This window comes from Plodia interpunctella, chromosome 1 (genome assembly GCF_027563975.2).
Source record: "Plodia interpunctella isolate USDA-ARS_2022_Savannah chromosome 1, ilPloInte3.2, whole genome shotgun sequence".
In the NCBI taxonomy this organism is placed as follows: Eukaryota; Metazoa; Arthropoda; class Insecta; order Lepidoptera; family Pyralidae; genus Plodia; species Plodia interpunctella.
The window spans coordinates 4,550,311-4,571,310 of record NC_071294.1 but is presented as its reverse complement, the minus strand read 5'-3'; the positions used below and the strand labels follow the sequence as shown (position 1 = coordinate 4,571,310).

Sequence of the window (21,000 nt, the reverse complement as noted above, 5' to 3'; positions counted from 1 at the left end):
CAGTGTCGTTATCTCACAGTGATACACTAAAATGTCGTTAACATATCTCACGCGCGGTACCATCGGAGAGGTCGGAGGTCGAATTAGTGAGTCGCAAGCGCTTGCTCCGGGTCTGCTCCCGCCAATTTCGCAACGATGACGCTTTAGGTGAGTAGTTTTTTAGCTAGGTGTTTATATATTCATAAAATACCTGCCATGCATGTAATATGTATTCAAATAGGTATATTCATATCGTTCTATTATGATGTTACGGAGAGGCTATGATGGAAAAGACTAAAAAATACTCTCGAGGTCTACATGTGACATAGGACAACTAGTAATAAATATTATTTTTGTGTTTAATAATACACATACATATATACACATATTTATTTACATATATACACAGTATTTATTTTATTGTTACAGAATTTCGGCTGTTTCCATGAGAAGTAAATGTATTTTAGAGATGGCAAAGAAAAAAAATTATATCTTGTAATGAGCTTTTATCACTTCAAAATTTACCCCGTATTCTCAGTCCTTAACTCATTCCTCCACTCCATTTTGCAATAACATACCTCAAACTAACATCCAATCAAATCGCCTTTAATTTGCTAACCACGCCCATTTAAGGTACAATAACGAACTGTCAGCTCGAGGAATAACAAAGATATTTGATCTGACGACCAGAAATAGAAACTTTCTGAAGTTATTTTGAAGATTTCAAATTTATTCAACAGCAGCGACGCCCTCTCGGGCTGGATAAGTTTGCTTCCTTCAGTTCACATGGAATCTTAAAATTATATAGAAAATTAAAAATGGCATTTGTAGCTATTCGGTTTCGGGAATTAAGCAGTTTTGAAGATTGCACAATAAACTTATCCTGTCTAATGACAATAACATTAGTTTGCTATAATACTCTGGGAGCTTGTGACCTTGTGTGATTAGTGTTAGCGACTGCCGTAAAGCGTTTCCCTTGTAGTCAAACACGATTAAAATATTGTATTCTTGATAGATGTTCGATCGATAGTCACCGCGGAATATCTTTTTGACGTAAACTTGTTAATAGAAGATGTGACTGATGACGCTAAAAAAGGGTCTAGTATATAAGTATATTTTAGCATCGCATAATGTTTGGCATGTTGATCTTGAGGAACTTATGTACACTACATCGCATAATATAGACTGTCAACATTTTGGGACTGATGGCGGTCAAATGGTACTTTTGACAATCAAACGCATATTTTGATGTCAGTATGTAATATTCTTCTTAAGTTTCAATATGGCCATCCGTTATAATTAATATTTTTTTAAAATAAAAAAGTAAAGTTAGCTTTCGTCAGTCCAGAGTGATGTTCGATCAAGGGCCGGACTATGAGGAAGATTCACGGGGCGTTGCGCGGCGCGTCGAGCGTGTCCGAACAACGCATTAGTCCGACCAATCAACGCTTTAGACCCGCCCAATGAGTGAGGTTATGTCAAATTCAAGTCGAGTAAGAATTAGTAAGCCAAATTATCAAATGATCTTACGAAGAACTTTAATATTAACCAACAACATAGAGTCTCACCGATACCTGCAGCTGTAAAAAGACTACACCCGAGCTACAAGGCCTCCGCAAGCGTAAAAATAATGTTGATGGCAATTATTGTTCCGAAGTACCTACCTGAGATTTCCCAGCTACACCCAAGTGTGATTCGCAGAGCGTTTCGACCGCTACGGTCGCACTGTCATAACAATCTTTCAAATTTTAACAAAGACAAGAATGAGTTTTACTATATGACTTTACATTATTTACTCTGTACTGTAGTTATGAATGATTGATTTCATTAATTAATAATAATGATTTATTTTGCAAAATACAATTTAAAATATCCGCCACATGCTTCGTCAAATATTTTATTAATCTAACAGGAAAAATATAATAAAAAATATGGTTGTTGTATGGTTTTAGTAATTGGTACTTAGCATGTTTCTGTTTAGCCGCATTGTCCGCTGCTGACCCCGCCTCACGAACGAAATCTCTGATATGAGAAGCGGCAAACGTACTTACACACGTTGCGTCCCAAAGCAAACATCGTCCCTTTTGCCAGAGTACCAAAATCAAGCCATTGGGACGCTTGCCATCCATGCGACTTAGTCCAGGTGGTTCCAGAACACAAGGAATATTTGCACTTACCATAACGAATTATATCATTAAGCGCATGATGTCTGGGAAATCTACCAGCACTGATGAATGATTGATTTTGGAAATGATTCCTTCCTCAAAAAAAAATTACGGATTGTAATGACCGCACAGCCGCAGCGGTCGAAACGCTCTGCGAACCACCCCCAAACGAATTAAATATAGAATATTAGACACCCCTTTACAACAGCGGAATTTGAAATGATAAAACAATTTTCAAACCTGTATTTTGATAACTTTAAATTCAATTTGATCAATACTATCTTCCAATATTTTTTATACTGTTGCACTTAAATGCCGTTAATTTAGAAGGTAATTAGTTTAACTGCGTTTAAGCGTAACAATGAACCGAATTTAATCTTCAAATTAAAATATATTCATAGTTTAGCAGACTTGAAAGCAGTTAAATGCCGTTAATCACACAAAAGCCTAACATGAATTAGTATCATAAGTATAGTTTTATGTAACTAAAACAACGTTATGGGATATAACGACATTTAAGTTACCATGAAGTCATGATTTTTTTAGCATTTTAATAAATATATTTTTTAAATGAAATAGTAACGCTAAAAAGCCGTTACTCTTTACGAAGCGGCATTTTAGTCGATGACTCATAAGATTTTGGTATCATAGATAATATACTAAAACGCAAAAAACGTTTTATTATTATTAAAAAAATGTGTTTCTAAAATAATAGGTTAGTCATTAGATAGTATTTTACTTGATCTATGTTTTGGTACCTTCAAGTTTTAAATAAGTGTTGTCATTTATGAATGACATCGATTTAAATTTTTACCGCGCTTTTCGACGTTTTACTCGAAACAAGCCTTTGGCAAATAACGGCGTTTTAGTTATACCAGGGCAGCATATGGCTCCTATACATATATGCATCTCTGTGTACCAAAGAAGGTGTATATCAAGCTAAGAGTGATCAGTTATTTGACAAAACATTTTGTTTTTAGAGTTCCGTTCCTGTAATTTCAGAATTCGAAGGCTCTATCATAGGGCATATCGTAAAGATATCAACATGTTTATGTAGGTACTTCCATAATTTAACTAGAAATGACGCCCTAACAAAAGTTTTGAGGTATAAAAATCGAAGATCTGATACAAACCCATGATGCTAAACTATAGGAAATAAAGAAAAGACGTCATAACAAAAGTTGTTCAACCTGATGAGCATTTCCTGTTGAAGTATAAAGTGAAGATCTGGAACACCAGAAGAAGAGTCATAATGGTCCAGCGAAACTACAGGAAATATACAAATTTATACATATATATATAGGGACAAATCACACAGATTGATTTAGCCCCAAAGTAAGTTCGAAACTTGTGTTATGGGATACTAAACCAACGATATTATCTTCTATAACATATACATATCCATGTTGATCTGACTGGGGATCGAACCCGGGACCTCCAGTGTAGCAGTCCGGCGTGATAACCATTAGGCCACGGAGGTCGTCAAATGACACGTTAACAAACGTTTTTCAGTCTGATGAGCATCTTCATTTCCTGTTTAAGTAAAAAAATATCTGGAACACCTGAAGAGTCATAACGGTCAGTTTTCGTTTTTCAGTCTGATGAGCATCTTCTGTATAGGTATTGTTACGCTTTGTCTGTACAGTTAAATTTCTCTAATAATTTTGACTCCTTACCAAAAATTGTTCGGCCACGCGAACGAATTCGCGGCCATCAGCTAGTTTAACAATATGTAAAACATGAAACATTGTTTGTAATATTTATAAATGTACATAATATTGACTTTTCAATAGGCAACTAAGACAAAGAAACACATTTTTTATCACTGAGTAAACGAGTGAATAAAAAAAAATTAAAGTCCAAATTTCAAGTATATGTAAGTCAGAGTAAAATAAACACTGCTTTGTTATTTTTACGTCCACGCTTTCAGACTCACACTTACCGATACGATCGTCGATCGATATGGACCCTCTTCACTACAGACTAACAAGAATGACCAATCAGAATTTTACCTACTCATACCAACTTTTTCATCTTCGCATGTTTTCCCGGTATCATTCGGTGCTGTGACGTCGCGGGAAGCCCGTAAAAAGTAAACTATTAAACATTTAAAGATTCAGCTGTGATTTTACAACTAACCGCCTGCCTGACGTCAACCTTCGTTAGAAATGCTATTGTTGCCTATCTACAGCATGCAGCGATGTGGATGGTCCTACTCTAGGGTGGAACCATAGGCGCATAACAGACTATAAATATGCGTTTGTTAAAATCAATATCACATTTATAAAACACAGGCGTAAATATATTAAATAAAACACTGTGTATAAAAATATATGTTTACTATACAAATACATTATGCTTTATGATCACCGATTGCTTTATTTACTTGAAATAAATACACAACACAATCGAACCAGTCTTCATAATTATTTGTAATTTTGCCTTTATGTAAGCAAGGTTAAGCATCCTACCCATAGATGTGTTTAACATTAACCATCTAGTACTATTTCATTCGCGAATATTCGAATAATTTGATGTATAATACCTACGTATAGTGTAGTTAAACATAATTAATTCAGGTAAGTACGTAAAATATATCTTTTTTACAAATGCATGTAATTAAAACTGCAAACAATAAATATCACTTTTGGTGGATGCAGGTACTTATTAATATGTAGAATTTCTGTTGGAATGCGAAGTATGACTACATGAGAATCTTTCAAATGCAGATCTAAAATATAAATACACGACGTAGGTCCTTAAGTATGTACAGATCTGTGGTTGATTCAAATTTAATAAATGTTCTACCATGGGTACTAAAACTTCTATAAGTACGTCGAACCGACATTCACGCCCAGTTTGCTCCGAATCTGCTAAACAAGTTGCGTTGAAATTTAGTACGCACAGTCTGTAACGAATTTACGAGGTTCTATTTTTGGGATACAATAATTATTAAAACGGAATAATCTTTAACGCTGGGAAGCCAACAAGAAGCCTATTTCAGTTTAACTACACTTTTACATGCGAACTTTATTACTATGTCATAGTTAGTTATAGCAGTTGATGACATTAAATTACAATTAAAGTATAATAATAACCACATCCCTTTTTGCCACATAAAATTATCAAATCAATAAAAAATATATTCAATTTAACTAATAAAATTATATTAATGAGATAACAAGGAGTTGTTTAAAATTAATGTATATTCATCCAAAGGAATTAATAGAATTAATAAACGCGTTTTTGTTTAGTTTGCAGTAAATTAAGATTTGTTTATTCTAGGCCCGTAGCAAATTAAATTTCTTAGTTGACCTGTACATAAATATTAATTTTATTTAACAAGCTTTCAATTTTCGGCAATATTCTTTTGTACAATTTTTAACCAATAAGATAAAACACAATATTATCTATGTTTAACACAGCTCAATATTTTACTTGTGTTGAAATTCGTCAGTTTCCTTAATCTACTTACAGGTAAAATTAAATAAAATATTTAAAAAATACAACAACATATTCCCGTCACCACAATTGGGATAAAAGTAAATTTTTTAAGATGCCATAGACACTTAAAAAAAAAAGTTAAAAGCCGTAAAGGTTGATTTTATGAATGTTTAAATAAGCAAAATAATATCTTCCATGTTTCCTTTGCTGTATTTTTTGCCATAAGTCCCATACAGTAGAAGTAGAATTATAAACTTCTTCATTATCTTATTCTTACCAATATAATATATGTATATTGAAATAATTTAACATCTGAAATCTTAACATATAGCACTTTTACTTGCATTGAGTTGCAAATTACATTAAGTATTCATTTTCCAAACGAAAAATAACAATAATTTTATAAATTAAATTTAAAATTACCATCTAATCCCAGTAAAAGCAGCAAAAGGTACACTTTTGCTTTTTATACCCTAAATTATAAAAGAAATAATAATTTAATTACATACAATTGTATTATAAATACGGAAGTGAGAAAATATATGCATACTTTAGAAATTAAAGTAAAGATAGCTGTCACATAACACAGTAACAACAAACATAATAACAAAGTTTTGTGACATCATAAGTACGGTTAGTGATTTATTTATACATAGGTACTTATACAAATACAAAACAAGTAAATATTTAACGCAAAAATGCGCTCTTAGGAATGCATAAGATTAATTATTATTCTATAAAAATGCCTATAAATTATTTGCCTTGAGATTTCTGATCGAATTAAGTACATTGAGTATTGCTAACTAGAAGGAAGAACAAAAAATCTAAATACACAAACACTTTTCACCACACTGTGTGGTCTTCTAAGTCAGAAGGAACAAGTGAAGCTTGCAAGATACAAGTATATATATCATTGTTTAAATAAGTGAGTTTTATTTTTGTAAGCAGCATAAGAAATCACTCTTTATTTTCTTCGCTCATTTTTTTCACTTTACAAGACTTAATTATTTCTCTTTGCTAAAATGGGATAGAATTTCAACGATTGCTATGTGTGGTCGTGATAAACTTATTTGCAATAGCGAATTTTATTTCTTTCACTTCGTGTTTTTATTTCCGACTTGAATATAACAATTAAATTTAAAACTGAGATAAAATACAAAACGTTGTTTAGAGGTAAAAGTACCACCATGTTTATTGTATTTTCTTTGTCACGTGAGACAAGTCATTTCTGTATGATGTTAAAAATGTGACGAAATAAAAAAATGTACTAACAGATCACAGTCTAATTTGGCCGCTGTTGATTTTCTGGTATTCCTCAGGGCCGAGGGGCACGTACCTACCGAGTTTCGTGTCTAAATAGTACAGTTTGTCGTTCTTTACCAGGGTCGGGTCGAAGCCCTCCTTTTGAATGTCGGTTTTCTTCATTTTGAACGTACCTGCAAGGACAAAATTGTTTACTTAGTTTTGCAGTAAAACGACTGTAAATTGGAGATTTTTCTGATAGGCAATCAATGAGAGTCTCAATTACACCAATAAGCGGCTTTTTAGTTTCGTCAGTTCTGGCTATGACTCTCCCGCAAGTAATAAAGATTGATAAAAGACGAAAACATTGTAAAACAGAAGGTCTTGTTACACCTTGATAAACGTTATTTTTTGTCAATTCTTAAGATAAAGTGTCATGCCATGACAATGCATTATAATGAGCATAACCTGAACCTAAGCATGACCTGATAATATACCCAGGATCGGCTCCCAAAAAGGAACCCATCAACGGACATGATTTTTTTGTCACACGTTGAATGCAGGAATGCAACAAGATCTGACGACAATAAAAGCTTATGGCAAAAATGTCATTTTTATAAAAATCTTGTCAATGTCTAATTGACATATTTACCCGTGAGGTCGACGCTGGCCATGACCCTCAGGAACACAGGTCTGGCGTATCCCGGGAGTTCGTTGGTGAGGTCCCGGTACAGCTGCTCCAGGTCGAGAGTCCCGTCCGCGTCCACTATACCGCACATGCCTGCCCGACCTTCGATGTTTGGCACCTAAGGAATTTACTTGATTGTAATAACGGGAGTGAATTTTGCAATAAATATTAATAGATATATGACAAATAAATAAAAATAAAAATTAAGAAACCCTGCTAGAAAAGATTTGACGGTTTCCAAACGGACGGTTTCCGGACGCACATTTACTTAAATAGATAAGGACATTCTCGATTAAATTCTTATCATAAATCAATACCGATTCAGATGTTTGGCCGCTGACAGATGTACAGACACGTTAAACTTATAACTCCTCCTAACCTCTCCTTCTGTCGTCGGGGGTTAATAAAACATGAAGCGGTAGTCAATCATATTTATATCTATTTTTTGCAACAGCACTCGAATTACAATCATATGTTTCCGTTTTAACCATGTATCCAGTGAAGCGAAATTCCGGGGCACAGCTAGTAAATCTTAACTAATTTCATACATGCGAAAGCAAGTTTGTTTACCTCTTCACGCTCTATCTACTCCACCAATCTTCTTGAAATTTAACATTCATGTAGTTCAAAGTATGGAGAACGACATAGGGAAATTAACTGTCCCAGTCGGAAAATTCACGCGAGCGCAGCCGCGGCCAAGAGCTAGTGGATAGATAAAAATATACCAGAACGCCGAAGACCACAGCGTCCCTGTGCGCGGCGACCCTGGAGATGGCGGCCTCGACCTCGGTGGTGCTGACGTTCTCGCCGCGCCAGCGGAACGTGTCGCCGGTGCGGTCCCGGAAGTACAGGTAGCCCAGCTCGTCCGCCACCAGGATGTCGCCTGCGACGCAAAACGTTACAGGTACGTGTGTTTCTCAATGTCTGTCATTACGATCCGTCAAATTTTCTCTCATTTATAAAATTGACATTTACCACAATACAGAATAATTATTCAAAAGTCGGATAGTAAAACTAATTCTGATCTTTGTAATGACAGCGCGGCCGCAACGGTCGAAACGCTCCAATCAGAGGGTGGTTGGGGGATTTGGCCTACAAATCCAATGTACCAATCATGGATGTTTATCTATTTATGTAGGTACTTTTTTTGGCTAGCCTGTTGATGTTTCCCAATGGTGGGCAAAGAAAGCAGCCTGTTGCCCCCGCAGACAGAAACCCATCAATATCGTCCCGCCATCTCTTACGCGGTCTCCCTCTTCGCCTCTACGCCCTTCTGGTACCCATAGCCCGTATGTATCGGTAAATTTAAATAGTTTTGTGGCTACCTTCTGTTTTATTATTAAAAAGGCTAACTTTAATACAATCAGCTTCTCTATCATAAATAGATGCATTAACAGCGGTGAAACAGGCCCTTAATTAACAAAATTATATATACCATACCACAGAGCATTCACCGTACGACATAAATATTGACTAATGAATCTGTCTAGTGTTTTTAATTATTATTTATTTTATTAATTGTTTAACTAGTCTTGTATTCCTGGTATACGAGGCGTTAAGTCCGCCTATTGTACGTTTACAAATCGTATTTTTAAATAAATAAATAAACAAAATGGTGGACATGACTTACCAGATATAAAAGCGGCGTCCCCTTTGGTGAAGACGTCCCTGACGACCTTCTTGGCCGAGGCCGCCCGGTCCACGTAGCCCAGGTACTGCCGCGACGGGTTGTTGGCAGATATCTTGCCGATAAACACGCCGGGCTCGTTCGGTGCCGCCACCTGTTCAAATATATCATTACTAGCTAGTATAAAAAGTACCCTATGTGTTATTCCAGGTCACTTTCTGCCCGTGTACCAAATTTCATACCAATCGATCCAGTAGATAAATGCGTGAAACAAACAAACAAACAAACAAACAAACAAACAAACAAACAAACAAACAAACAAACAAACAAACAAACAAACAAACAAACAAACAAACAAACAAACAAACAAACAAACAAACAAACAAACAAACAAACAAACAAACAAACAAACAAATATTTGCAATTTTTTGGGAGAACAATTTTGTTTGCGAAAGTATATATACTTTTAACACTATATTTTTTATGTACTGTACTCTCTCATTATCGCGTATTCCCGGTTTAATTCGGGGCTGTGATCCCGTAAAGGCATGTGGGCTAACAATTAAGATTCATCTGTGATGTTACAACTGTTAAAACGTCTTTGGGAATGCTATTGTATTGAGAGGCACCATCCCTTAGTCACATTCGCATTGTTTTGATTATACAAAAAAAATGTGACGTGTGATCTTGCTTTAGAATAGACCACACTGGGCGTTAAATAAAAATAATTATTTGTTTAACTTTACATCACAGTGGTGTGTCATGTAGTGACAAGACAGCGAGAGTATGTATGAGTATGTGCCATAGCTCATACTCCTTATCCATCTATTTGTATGGAAGGCCAGTGCCCCAGCAGATTAAATATTGTTGATGATTATTTGGTTGTAGTTACCTGACAAAGTCCGTTGTAATCTCGGATCGGTTCCCCAGTCTCCTGGTCCACCTTGATGATCGCGATGGGGTACACCTTGGGGATGATACGGGACACGAAACCAACCGCGCCCGGTGTGCCGTCCGTGTTCACTGGAAATAAGATTTGACGCTAAAATATATGGCTTTTGAGACCTAGCGTGCCTGCGCTCCTACAGCCTTATTATTTTATCTTATTACTAGCTGTCCGTCCCATAATAAATTACACACCTAAACCATCCTCATGAATATATTGGTTAGAAACATAAAAATCTGGCTAGAAGTTTTGAGTTAATCGTCTTCATATAGACAAACAGAAGCGACAGGGGTACTTATTATGATGTAGACGGGTTATTAACTTGTTTGTACTACATAAATGAGAGCTGTCTGAAATAAATGAAGTTTATGCCTTATCGCTGTAAGAAGTTTCTTCAAGGCAACCTTTTGATTCGAGAAACTTCTTGAAAAGGTAAAAGTTGACGAATTGAAATCGAAACGTCGAAAGTTTAAAAGGCACGTGCGCCATTTAATAGACAATTAATAATCAAACTAGATATAATTTAGCTAATATTAGGATTGCTTACATATGTTCGCATTCCCTTCTGTGGCTCCATAAAACTCTGTCACGTGCTTGATATTGAACCTCTTGATGAAATCATTCCAGATCTAAAATAAAAATTGTATACAATTAGCATGTACTCATAAAATAGTATCAAAAACATTAATATACACTTGGCTCTTTTGGACAATTTAAAGAGTCGATTTATTGGGTTCTTTGCCAGTAATATAAACAAAAATATATTTTTCTACACTTGTAAGTTCTTACGTAAATTTTACTTCTGTGAGCAATTACAATAAAGTCCAATGTCATCATTTTGTAAGTAAGTACTTATATGGCTATGGCTGTCAAATTTTGTATGAAAAAATATTAGTTACTTACGAAGAGTATGAATTTACATTTAAATAATAATAAATATAATTTACATTTGCTACTCGCATGAATAAAATAAGCGAAAATAAATTACGTTACAACTTCCAAGTGTCTCTCTCTCATCTGATCGTTCTCCCAGTTCCTTTTCAGCCGTTGAGCGTCGAAGCCCAAGATCCGCTTTCCTACTTTTTCGTCTCCATTTCGCACGGTCGGTCGTCGGCATCCCTAGTTTTCAGACTATTGGCACGCACGTCATCCCTGGCGATATCAAGCCCGCACTTCTTGGGTTTGCCCCTTCTACCAGGGCTACACACTCAAATTCAAATCATTTATTCAGAAATTAGACCTTCACAGGCACTTTTTCTCGTCAATTTTTATATTTATAGTTATTTCTCACAAGCTACAAACTACTGGCGTTTCGGAACGACTCACAATAGTGTAAAGCCTGAAATAGAATGCTCAGTTTATTCCCACTCTGGCTGTTCAACCAATGGCTGGCTATGGTTACGGCCCGAGGCCACACATTGGTGCACCGCTGTTCGTTTGGTGTAAATCAGCCTTATTGCATATTATGTCATTGTGCTTATTTTCGCAATTACCTGAGGTCAAAGATTTAAAAACATTACATTGAAGCCTGAGGTCGACTTTTTTCACAAAGACGTGGATTATATTATTGTACTGTCAAAAAGATTACGCAACCTTTTTTCGGTATAATTACGATGGTATTGTTTAACCCCTCTACCATCATTTGGCATGTTACATGACATGCATGCATGAAATTTTTTATCAGTTCTCTAAAATCCCAGAGACATTAATGTAAATTCATAAGCGGTAACAACTAATAACTTGTAGAAGGACATGTCCATGGATTTAATAAGTACTTCGTACAACGGGCATGTCTTATTCTATAATATCTTTTATTTTATTTTGACGCACGGATGCAAAAAAAATATAACGCAATGTCATCTTTCTATCAAAATGTAGTATTGTAAATTTAAATTTTAAATTATATAATAGTTTCAAAGTCCCAAATGAGTACACAGGCATAGTACAGATTAATGTCATTGGTCGTAAGGACATTTTATTAATGATTTTTTTTTTATAATCTAATATTTTAAAATGTGCGTACAATAGTAACATTATTTTAATAGTCTATGGAAATGTTACAACTAATTTCAAATTAATTCCACACTAATCAGTAGGGAGCTCATAGATTGCATCGTTTCGATAAACGCATGATGTAGGTCAGTCGAGTGTATGGTAAAGCATAAGTACAATTTACCCTCTAAAGTACCTATAGAGAGTACAAAACGAACTAGGGCGCTGTGTCGTCTTGGCTGACAACAAAGGGCGTCTATCAACCTTGGCCATTATATTTGGTATTGCATTAACAAATAAATGCAGTTCGTTAAAAATCCGTTTTCTTTACTTCTTTTTGTCGTGTGAGTTAATTTCTAACACTGTGTGTCAGATTTTACTCAAGTCGCAAGTCGACATAACTTTTACGACTTCTTACAGACATCTAGTGGCAATTAATCGCATACACACTAGTGAACTAAAACTGGCAATTTCACGAGGTTTTCCTTAACCGGAAGCAAATGGTGGTCTATGAAAACTACTATACATGATTTAGATTGGTATATAAACTCTTCTTTATCAGGTCTTATTATAGTGTTACCTGAGGTCGTAGTCCGTTGCCGTAGATGATGCGCACTTTGTGTTGCGTGTCGGCGGGCGAGGGCGGCGTGGCCAGCACGTAGCGACACATCTCGCCGATGTAGTGCGCCGCCTGTTGGTGAATATATCGATATGTAAGTGCACAGGTGATTTTAATAATATAAATAACTAGATGTTTCCCGGGACTTCGCTCCCATGGGAATTTTGAGATAAAATATAGCCTATAGCAATATTCGATAGTGTACCTTTATAATGGTGAAAGAATTTTTGAAATAGATTGGGTAGTTTCGAAGATTACCCGCTTCAAACAAAAAAACTCACAAACGCTTACCCCTTTATAATACCTATATAATCTATTTATCTATACTATTGTTAAAGAGATAAGCGTTTGTGAGTTTGCGGCGGGTAATCTCCGAAACAGCTGAACCGATTTCAAAAATTCTTATGTTATATATTATATATTTCATCTCAAAATTTCCACGGGAGCGAAGCTCCGGGTAACATCTAGTAGTATAGATAAATATATATGGACAAATCACAGATTTAATAAGTTCAAAGTAAGATCTTGTGTAACTCAACGATACTATATTTTATAACATATACAAGTATATAAAGTAAGTTCATAACACAAGTCTCGAACTTAATTTGGGACTAGCTCAATCTGTGTGATTTGTCCTAATATATTGATTTATTTATACATATATGCACTAGCTGTTGCCCGACAAAAAGTAGCCTATGACACCAAAAATCATCTCAATCCGTTGAAAACAAACACACTATCACATTTATAATATTAGTATGGATAGATAAACATACAAGAGCTAGGTCGATCTGAAAAATATAATTTTCCATCTTGACCTGACCGGGAATGAAACCCGGGACCTCTATATTATTCCTCTTTATTTACACTGAAACTCTGAAACTGTACGGAAAGTGAGGAGCACCACGAAGTGAAGTACCCCGGTACTTCACTTCGTGGTGCTCCTCACTTTCGGTAGCTAAGTACCCGTACTTAGCTATCAAAAAACTCACAGTGGCATTGTATTTGGCGCAGTCGGGGAAGAACTGTGAAGCGGAGAACTTCTTTTTCAGGACGACGGTGCAGCCCATGATGAGGGCCTGGCCCACGCTGACGACGCCGCCGGCCGTGTGGTACAGCGGCAACGGGCAATACACCTCGTCCGAACTCTTCAGACCCATGAAGTAGATGCCGCTCACCATGAACACGAATCTATGGGTCAAGAATAAAATTATTACCTTTTAATTTTTTAATTAGCTATTCGACTGGGTAAAAAATAAAATGTATGAAGGTAGGGGTAATTAAATAATCAAAAACGTCACTTAAATTGATCGTCGTCACTTAATATTTTCGATCTCATTAAAGTATATTGAAAATGCTTATTGACTCCAAAATTCGTTACGTCACAATACATTACTATCAAACAAGCACCATATAAAATTTTGATGTCGCTCAGGATGAACACGAATATATTACTTTTAATTTATTTAATTGTTTTTAGACGCCCAGGCGAAACTGGGTTTAGCTTATACGAGCCAAACTCAAAATAATGAGCTACCAATTAACAGGTTTAAAGTTGGTTCGTCTCTTATTATTTAAAAAATCTTTTACATCGTAGATAAAGAAAACTATAGACAATCAAGAGAAACGAGTACTAGAAACACACAAAGAACAAAAATCAGAATAGATTTGTAATAGATAGCATATGGCATATATTAGAATAATATTAATTTACACATGAATTTGGTTTGGAGACTCAGTATGGAAATTTTAAGTTACGTTGACGTAAAAAAATCTACTTATAGAAATTGCATGATCAGATAACATTCATGTTCATATTATTTATTCGCATAATACCATTGTATTGAATTACGCAACACATGGATGAGTTGTAACACTACTACTTTAGGGGTGATTAAAAAAATGATTGGCATTTGGAGTCAAGTGGCGTGTATATTTAGCATAATGTCGAAGAAAAATTGACAACGAATTATGTACTCGATTGAAAAAAAAACTATAATTGAGAAAAGACAAGTACCTACAGCTATTGTATGTTAAAACAGGTCAACGGGAACACAAGACGAGTTACCTGGCATTGGATATTACTGCAGCCTTAGGCAACCCTGTAGTTCCTGATGTGTAAATGTATAGAAGTTTTCCATTGAACCCTTCGGCGTCAGCCAAGGTCCAGGGGGCAGGGGCGGTGGTTTCCAGCAAGTAAGTCAGGTCTGCGATGGCGTCCCCTATAGGAGGTTGCGGGGTAGAGGGGTTGAGGGGGCGATGCGAGAACTTGAACAGCTTGAGAGATGGCTCCAGCTGGTTTGAAATGTCTTGAATGGCTGGAAATTATATAATAATTGTTATTTTGCATAGTTCCACTATTTTTGATATAACCTTAATCTGATTGATTATGTAAAAGTGTGTTTGTTCGTTCTTCTTTCACATCAATGCTCCGTCATTGAAATGCGGTGATTTTCCATGTAGAAATGGTTAAAAAGCTGGAGAGTGCGAATGTTTACTATATTTATTTAAGCCGTTTTCAATTCGTTCGTTTCGATCGTTGACTGGTAGAGAATACAATGGCACGTGGCGTCCAGTTTTGAGTTCATCATGTTTATACAGACAGATAGACGCGAAAGGGGTACTTCTTTTTATTGACGTTAATGCGAGGTCGAAGTTCGAGGCAGTAGTTGTAATGAAATGTCAGTGATTATTATAACTAATATTCCGAGAGAGACGAAAACATAATAATCCACTGGCTATTACATTAATAGCAGAAATTTAAGTGAGGGCACTACCCGTGTCGCGTAAACGTCTATAATGGTATGGAATTAAAATGGTAGCTATGTGGTCATTTCCGAAATGCTGTTAGATATTCCTACAGCAAGTTTGAGCGAGAGAGGGAAGGGGATATTTTCATAGCCTCAGTTTTATAATTGAAATTATGCCCTTGCGGCCTTATTTCTCGCGTGTTCCCAGTTATATTCGGAGCTATGCTTTTACAACCGGCTGCCTGCCTGACCCCTTTGGATATCCTATTGTTGGCTATAAGCTTTTAAGGCATGTGTCCCTTAGTCGCCTTGTACTTGGTTTTGGAGTGGTCCTATTCTAGGGCGGGACCACATGCCACATTACGGCTCATTTTACTGTATCGCTCTAAAAAGCAAGAGGTCAGTCAGTTCATGACCCTACTGATAGCAGCACTTAAGTATGTTATCGTAGTTTCATGTTAGTAACCTTTGTTACTTGAAGTTATTGTCTATTGGCCAAACAACAAGTCATAGGAACTAGTATTATCTCACTAACAATGTGCGTTATGCTGGTCAAAAAGATTATTTTTACATTCTGGTTTTCTTTCCTAAATTGGAACAATAAGTATCAATTTCTTAGATATAGAAAGAACTATTATTCGACATGAGTTCTCGTCGATAACCATTGTGTAGGCCAGCAAGATTAGGCTCACTGCGTGTGTGTTTGTAAACACGCTATACACCGCTGGCTTTAGTGTTATTTCTATTATTACAATTGCCAATGCCTCTGCGTTCAATGATAGAGATCACAGGCACGAAAGACCAGAGTAAAATATCTGATGATAAAGTAACAAACAAGTTAAGGTTATAGAACACATTATAAAGTAATAGCATAGTATGTATGGCACCGAAAATTTACAACAAAATTACAAATCAATATAAAAGCTTAAATTTAAATCTATTTAAAAATCACCTCAAGTCTTTATTAACTGATAAATGTTATTATACTTTAAATGATTTCTTTAATGATAGACTCAGATAGAATTTAGTGCTAGTATACATTATAATTTTTTTTTTGTTATTTGTAGTGGATAGCATGCTCCTCTTTATTTATTTATATTTGCATACCTATATTCGGTACACGTAGGTTTAATTAATCTTGACATCAATTTGTATATTTGTACTCATGTTTTTGGCAAATAAATGTTTTCTTTCTTTCTATGGCACCACTCCCACTCGGTAAGATGTGTAGTTCTTTAAAGCCACAACTGTAGACACACTTCGAATTCAGCTCACTTGTAATGAACGTAATCTTCCTTTTGTACACGTGCACATGACCTTAAACTTTACGTTGTTACCTCTATTAATATTTTTGTTGTATCACTAATCATTGGCCAAAACATAATAATGATGTGACATATTCTTTAAACCTTTAAATGCACATTGACACATATTAACGTGCCTCGGGAGTTCGGAATTAATTACGTTGTCGGAATTACAAATTAGCTAATTATTACGATAGGTTTCCATAATTAATAATGAAACTTAATTTAGGTATAATACAAAAATATTGAGATTTCGTTTAATATGGTGTGATCAATATTTTATACTAGCTGCGCCCGGGGCTTCTCTCCCGTGGGAATTTCGGGATAAAAAGTACCTTATGTTTTATTCCAAGTTATATTCTACCCGTGTACTAATTTCATAATAATCGGTCTAGTAAATTTTTGCGCGAAAGAGTAACAAACGTACATACACATATACATCCTCACAAACTTTCCCATTATAATATTTGTAGGATAATATTGGCATTGCTTAGAATATCAGTGGTTAATCATATGTATGTTTAAAGCCGATAGTTATGTAATATTGTTATTATAGGTGATGACATATGGTAATAATGATCATGACGTTTAGCAATAACAAATAGAAACTCACCAGGGAGGTATTCTTCAGAGAAAATAAGCGCATCACACTTCGCAATATTAATCGAATGCAGCAACGCATTACCGCGCTGGTTGGTGTTGATCAGAGGTGTGATAGCACCGACACGAGCATTGCCCAGCCAAATGGCAGGCATTTGGGGGCAGTTGTTCATGAGCAAGCCAACGATGCGGCCCTTGCCGATGCCCTGGGAGCGGAGCACGGCAGTCATGCGCAAACTGTAGTCTTCCACCTAGAAGGAGGATTCAAATTTTTTTTTTACAAAGTTTATAGTAATAAATTACTATTTCATGTTGTAAATATGACTAATACTTTTCTTAGAATCGGGCGTAATTAAGAGTTAATGGAGCGCACAATTAGGACTGATTGTTTAATTTCACAATGTAATCATGTAGATAATCATAAAATTCTGCCGTATAACTTTGATATTTTGATAGAATATATTTTTAAATTAATCATTGAGAAAAAGGCCACTTGACTTAATGATTGATTTTCAAGGAAAGTAACTTTATTCACAGAATGAGTAAAAACTAGACATCATGAAAGCTACCAAAGAAATTTATTCTTTTTGAATTAATAATGCACATACAGTGAGGAGGAAAAATTCTTTAGTTATTATTTTTAGGTAATGATAGCTATATCTCAATAGATATTATATGACAGTATTAATGTTAATAATGTTAGTCAGTGTGAGAGAGAAGCTAAGATCAGTGAAGCAATCCTTACATTGACAAAACATTTAGTAAAATATTACAGTATTTCAATAGCATGGATAGAATATTGTATGTTCTGTTAAGAATAGGTCACTTAAGAACATAATTATTATTTAAGTCTTGTATAATATGTATGTGTACCACAAAATGACTTTGAGTTATAGTAAAATGTACAAACCTCTTTGAAAGTCCACACTTCATCCTGGAACAAGAAGCATCTCTTGTTTGGATGCCGTCGCACCACATCATGGAATATATCCGGAATAGTCCAGTCTTTTCTTGTAAACTTAAAGGCCACCCATAATATTTTGAAATAAGAGATGAGTGCCCTAAAAGAAATATTTATAAATTAAATACAAAATATATATTTTTTAAATATTTACATACTTCTATAGCATTCCCATCCAGAGATGGGTTTATGCTCACTAATGTTCCAGTTTCTTCCCAAACAGTCTGTTACATTTTGTGAAGTTACTTGGAAAATCTTTAAAACTACTTTTGGATTCAATATGATTTGATTGATTTTTTGAATAATATGTTACTTTCTGTTTATTAAAAAAATGTTACTTTCAAAGAATCTAAAAAAATTATACAACACTATCACATTATTGTTTAATTTAGACTTATGATTTGGCATGAACAGACTAATAAACAAATCCCCCGTTGATATCAAGAGTTACATGATTAGAATTGTCACTTTCACTCTTAACACTCAAGCAGGATAGAAGCATGTTTCAAATTACATAACAACTTTCTTTTAAATGTCCAATTTAGAAAAATAGTATAATTTATTTATGCAAATATGTATAATATTCATTGTAAAAGATTTAGCACTTCCAAATTACAACAATAAAAAATATCCACTGAAGTAGATCTATCCTGTCTTGATCTAATATTACTTATATACTTTTAAAATATAATAAAATATTATACATATTAAATTAAAACTATATATATTTTCCAACACAAAATTTAAATAAAAGTTAATTACAGTTTATATTTTCTGAGATATTAAAAAAAAATATCAGACCATCATATGTTAAATGAATCAATAACAAATATAAAGACAATATTTTACTTTAAGTGTAACATTTTATCTTTGGTTTTTACTTTAAGTGTAACATTTTAAGTGTAACATTTTATCTTTGGTTTTTACTTTAAGTGTAACATTTTATTTTATCTTTGGTATGAGAATAAATGATTTATTTTAAAGAATAAAAACAAATAAATCAAATTCATATTGATGAATCATGGAAAAATATAAAAATCAAATAGTTAATATCAGCAACTATAGTTTAGAACAACAATTGAGGTCTGCGCTACAAATATTTTGGAACATTTAAATATACATTTCTTAAAGCAGGTTGAAAGAACTGGTTTTCGTACACCATCCTTTGACTAGGTCAGTAAATTAAATGTAGAATAAATACATTTTCATTTTGCTTTTTTGTATTAAATAAATATATCAAAGTTTTTAAATCATTACTCAAATCATTATTGTACTAGATAAATAAGTTGCTTGATTACTCATTTATCAATGAATGGAAAAGTTAATAATTAATTCCAGACGGCATTAAAATATATTTCAACAATAAATAAATTTAACATACAAAACATTAAATAGTCATAATGCTGGTAAACTAAGGAAACTACCTACTTCTGCATAATAAACATGGCACAATGACGTGCCCGTTTCTTACCTCGTATCTCTTTTAACTGTTTTAATCGCAATATAACACCATCTTGAATGGAAAAGTACACCATATAAAAGCACTAGAAGGATAGAAGCAGCCACGGCCCACAGGAAACCATGATAAATCCAGACGGCGAAACAAGCCGCTGTAATAGCGGCTGCAACAAACATTATCACGACTACTTTCCACCACGAAAAGCGGCTAACTGACCAACGAAGACCCACTGTGGTTCTCTTCGCTACGCGACCGCCACGATGTCCCGAGATCAGCTGCAAGAGCTGGCAATTCCACTCACTTCAATACGGCTGTGTAACGGTAATCTTGCTCGCCTCCACTATTTAATTCAGATATGCATCGGCAAAAAACTCTACAAAAAACTTTATTTAGGTAGGTATATATATTTCGTATTTCACGAACAAACGAAACAAGAACCTCAGCTCAGGCAAAAACGAATCTTATTTATTTCGTATCGTATGACGTTTGACATTGACATATTGCGTATTAATATAACTATCTCGTACCTAACTAGTTTTCTTTGATGCGTTTTGTTTGATTCTTGAATTTTGTGTTAACAACGGGCGAATAAGCGGTCACCATGGAATTAGTATGTACTCCATACACGAAGTACTTATTAAATCCATGGAGGTCACTCGTGGCGGTCACAGACACGGTCATAGGTAGGTACTTCAAGTTATGCTTATATGTCTGGTGCTTAAGGTTCACTTCATTGATAACGTACTTAATCTATAACCCCTTATCCAAAATCTTTGCTAGGGTAATTATAATCACAAATACGAAAAAATTTTGAACACATCCACTCGAAATTTTATAGTAGGTACTGTTTTTTTTATTTGATTAAAAAAAAACGATTTAATGTAAAAATGTCAATCGACAAAGTATCTAGAAAAACTTCAACACTCACAACAACAAGTATCCAACCCATGGAATTGTACTCGAAGTACTTATTAAATCCATGATTCAAATACAATTTCTTAATTTAGCATTGGTATGAATTGTACTCATATCATTCATGCCGATGCTAATTAAGTTTGAATTGAACTCGCGCATCGAAAGTTCCTTGTTGAAATTTTTCATAGTAGTGGCGTAGCTAAAAGGGAAAGTTGCCCCGTGTCACCCGAGCACAAGGCCCTAACATACAATATTAATATGATGTAAGAAAATGTTTCCTATATTGGCAAGAATTTCGCACTTATCAGA

At 34.8% G+C, this 21,000-nt stretch overlaps 1 protein-coding gene across 1 annotated transcript; it reads right to left on the bottom strand.

Moving 5' to 3' along the window:
- Positions 1–4,466: 4,466 nt before the first annotated feature.
- Positions 4,467–20,243, bottom strand: LOC128683657 (long-chain fatty acid transport protein 4-like). The gene is made up of 12 exons (XM_053769551.2): positions 19,789–20,243; positions 18,267–18,417; positions 17,370–17,607; positions 14,771–15,020; positions 13,695–13,893; positions 12,664–12,774; positions 10,639–10,720; positions 10,038–10,168; positions 9,149–9,299; positions 8,244–8,401; positions 7,483–7,636; positions 4,467–7,024 (listed from the first exon to the last, which is right to left on the bottom strand). The coding sequence occupies exons 1-12, from the start codon at positions 19,950–19,952 to the stop codon at positions 6,864–6,866; spliced, it is 1,950 nt and encodes a 649-aa protein (XP_053625526.1). The 5' UTR covers positions 19,953–20,243; the 3' UTR covers positions 4,467–6,863.
- Between the last annotated feature and the right edge of the window lie 757 nt (positions 20,244–21,000).